General features: G+C 40.6%; 2 protein-coding genes across 2 annotated transcripts in view; one reads left to right on the top strand and one right to left on the bottom strand.

Moving 5' to 3' along the window:
• LOC113207629 (uncharacterized) overlaps positions 1 to 919 on the bottom strand; it is a 3415-nt gene extending 2496 nt beyond the window's left edge. The window contains exons 1-2 of the mRNA XM_026424266.2: positions 752 to 919; positions 110 to 237 (exon numbers count right to left, since the gene is read on the bottom strand). Coding sequence (XP_026280051.1) covers positions 110 to 237; positions 752 to 754 — 131 coding nt within the window. The 5' untranslated portion in view covers positions 755 to 919. The remainder of the gene's footprint in view (positions 1 to 109; positions 238 to 751) is intronic.
• Positions 920 to 1119: 200 nt separating this feature from the next.
• LOC127750857 (uncharacterized) lies at positions 1120 to 1981 on the top strand. Its single transcript, XM_052273464.1, has 3 exons — positions 1120 to 1129; positions 1234 to 1770; positions 1852 to 1981. The coding sequence occupies exons 1-3, from the start codon at positions 1120 to 1122 to the stop codon at positions 1923 to 1925; spliced, it is 621 nt and encodes a 206-aa protein (XP_052129424.1). The 3' UTR covers positions 1926 to 1981.
• The last annotated feature ends 515 nt before the right edge of the window (positions 1982 to 2496 follow it).

A 2496-nucleotide genomic window follows, 5' to 3' on the forward strand; every position in this document is an offset into this window, starting at 1 on the left:
GGGGTTCGTCCCTTTCACGTGTCTTGTGGCTACACTTGTGGTCATGTGGATCTCCACGTGTTAAGTGACTTTCTCATTGACAACCTAGCAAACTGTTCATCGAACAAACTTTTGTGATGCCTTCACTGCCCCTTTAAAATCATGGTTGCGCCATCCATGGGTTGATGCAAGTCGGCTGGGTGTTGGGTACCCCACAAGAACAAATGCCAGGGTGAGGTAGCCCGCCACTGCAAACTTCTGGAAAGTAAAATAAAGTACCGTGAAAGTGTACAACTCCGGACTAACAAGATAAATCGTGATAAAGTGATCGCTTATGTGGCGAGATTTTGGCGATAGAGAGGCGACAATCGCATCACCTTGTGACTGAAATGTGATAGATGGAAACGAGAGGGAGTCGCAAAGTGACCGCTTAACGACTCTCTTGGAGTCACTAGCCCGTCGCCATCCCGTCACTTAATCGTGCACACTGGTCACTACGTCTTTTACACACCATCATCTGAAAACGACTAGTCTGTGGCGGTGTGGGTTTACCGAAGTTCTTCTCGGGTGCAAACACCGAGTTTCTAATTAATTAAGACCTTTTATTACCGGGAAAGGTTTTACATTAGCGATTTCTAGAGGGCGTATAGAAAAGGCGTACAGTCTCACCTAAAAATACCAGCACAGACGTACTATTTAGAAAAATAGACCCGTGATGCCATGAATGGACTCCTCTGGAAATCCTGATCAAATGCTAAGAACAAGTACGTACCATTTAACGAACCACTTTTTTCACAAATCTAGTTATTCGGGCCCTGGGCACACAGCAGGACGGAACTGGTAGTGTTGTGGTACTGAGTTATCGCGACTCGAACAGCAGTTATGACCGTTGCGTTCACCCCACCCCACGGTTATCTACACGGCACTGCTGCAAGAACTAGCTTCCCATTGCGGTTCTTAAAGACCAAGAAGGTTCCATGCCCGTATAGTACGTGGTCGTAAATTTGGTGTAGTCCATACCAAGGAGACTGCTTAGGTTCCTCTAGAATGTAATGAAGTAGGTGAAGTGAACAATAATTCTGAGAATAGAGAGGGAAAAACTGTTTTGGCAAAGTATAAAACCAGACCTGAGCAGTTGCAATGTTTCTTTGTATAACTGTGCAAAATATTGTAATAGCCGCACCTGGAAGAAACTGACGTAAAGACATAACATTGTTCGTGTTTTCCCACGTTTAACTTTATCTGACAATGAAGGGAAAAACGAGCCATGGTATAGGCAACAAGTACTGTTGCTTGTACCTTTTGTTTTGGAAGATGAATTGAAAGTAGAAGGTGATAACTGGAAAACTGTTTATGATAGACAAAATGTAGCTCACATTAAGAAGACATGGTGTTTTAATAACGTTAATGTTGAACCTGGAGAAGCAGAAGAAATTGAAATGTTGTGTGAAAATGATGAAAGAAATGGAGATTGGATGATTGCATCTCGCCTATGTGCTAGTTCTATGGTTCAACCAGTTGAACTGGGATCTAAGAAAGTGGATGTGAATCATGATTGGCATAGTAGTGCTTCAAAATATGAGTCATTTGGTAATTTTAATTTTTTCAAGAACTTCATTGAAAATGAAAAAAAGAAAGATGATGTTGGTCCTGTTGTCAATGACATGCCAGATGTAATTTTCTCTGCCGAACAAAATGTAAAAATGTTTCTGGGAGAACAAATTAAAGCTATAAATAATTGTAATGAACAGACAGGTCTTCATAGAAGAGTGTTGGTGCAAGGCAAAGCTGGTAAGATCTTTGAAATTTGTGGTGAGTTGGTTTAATTTAATTTGTGCATTTCTGGAACAAAATTTGCTTTTTCTTTTGCAGGCACTGGTAAAAGTTTATTGAGAAAGTTTTTAGTAAACATATTACAGAAAGAGTTTGGACAGGATTACAAGTAAGTAAACTAAACCTTTTTAAAATCTTTATTCTATCATGGTTCACTATAAGTATTTTACTTTTTTCTTCTATTTTACTTGTACTATATTCATGAACCATGCAGTCGTTACGTGACCCATCTTTCCCATAGAAAACAATGAATGGAGGTTTCTTGTCTTGAATATGCTGGTTCAACTCCTTAACATCATCTTCACTTAGGTTGTTGTATAAGCCTGGCATTGATACGTAGTATTTTTTGCCCGTCTCCTTGTCCTGGCAATATGCTACCAGCAGGTCAGGAAAGGTGTTGGTCTGCTTATCCTTATATTCACTTGGCTTTTGGACGAACTTAAAGCAGACATATGGCTTGCCCCTAGTAAGGTCTGATGGTGACCTTCTGCTTGCGTGGCCACCATGCCTTTCCTGAATTCTTGCGAACACACCGCAGACATCTGAGAAAAAGGAAAAAGTAGCGGAAATTAATGAGATTAAACCTCTGGGATTTCATGGTGGAATGGCCGAACAACTATTGTCAAAGTCCTGAGGTTTTTGGGAGGACTCCATAGATTTTGCATGTTGACCAAGTTTCAAAAC

Source organism: Frankliniella occidentalis, unplaced genomic scaffold (genome assembly GCF_000697945.3).
Source record: "Frankliniella occidentalis isolate FOCC.00 unplaced genomic scaffold, Focc_3.1 Scaffold274, whole genome shotgun sequence".
NCBI classification, from domain to species: domain Eukaryota; kingdom Metazoa; phylum Arthropoda; class Insecta; order Thysanoptera; family Thripidae; genus Frankliniella; species Frankliniella occidentalis.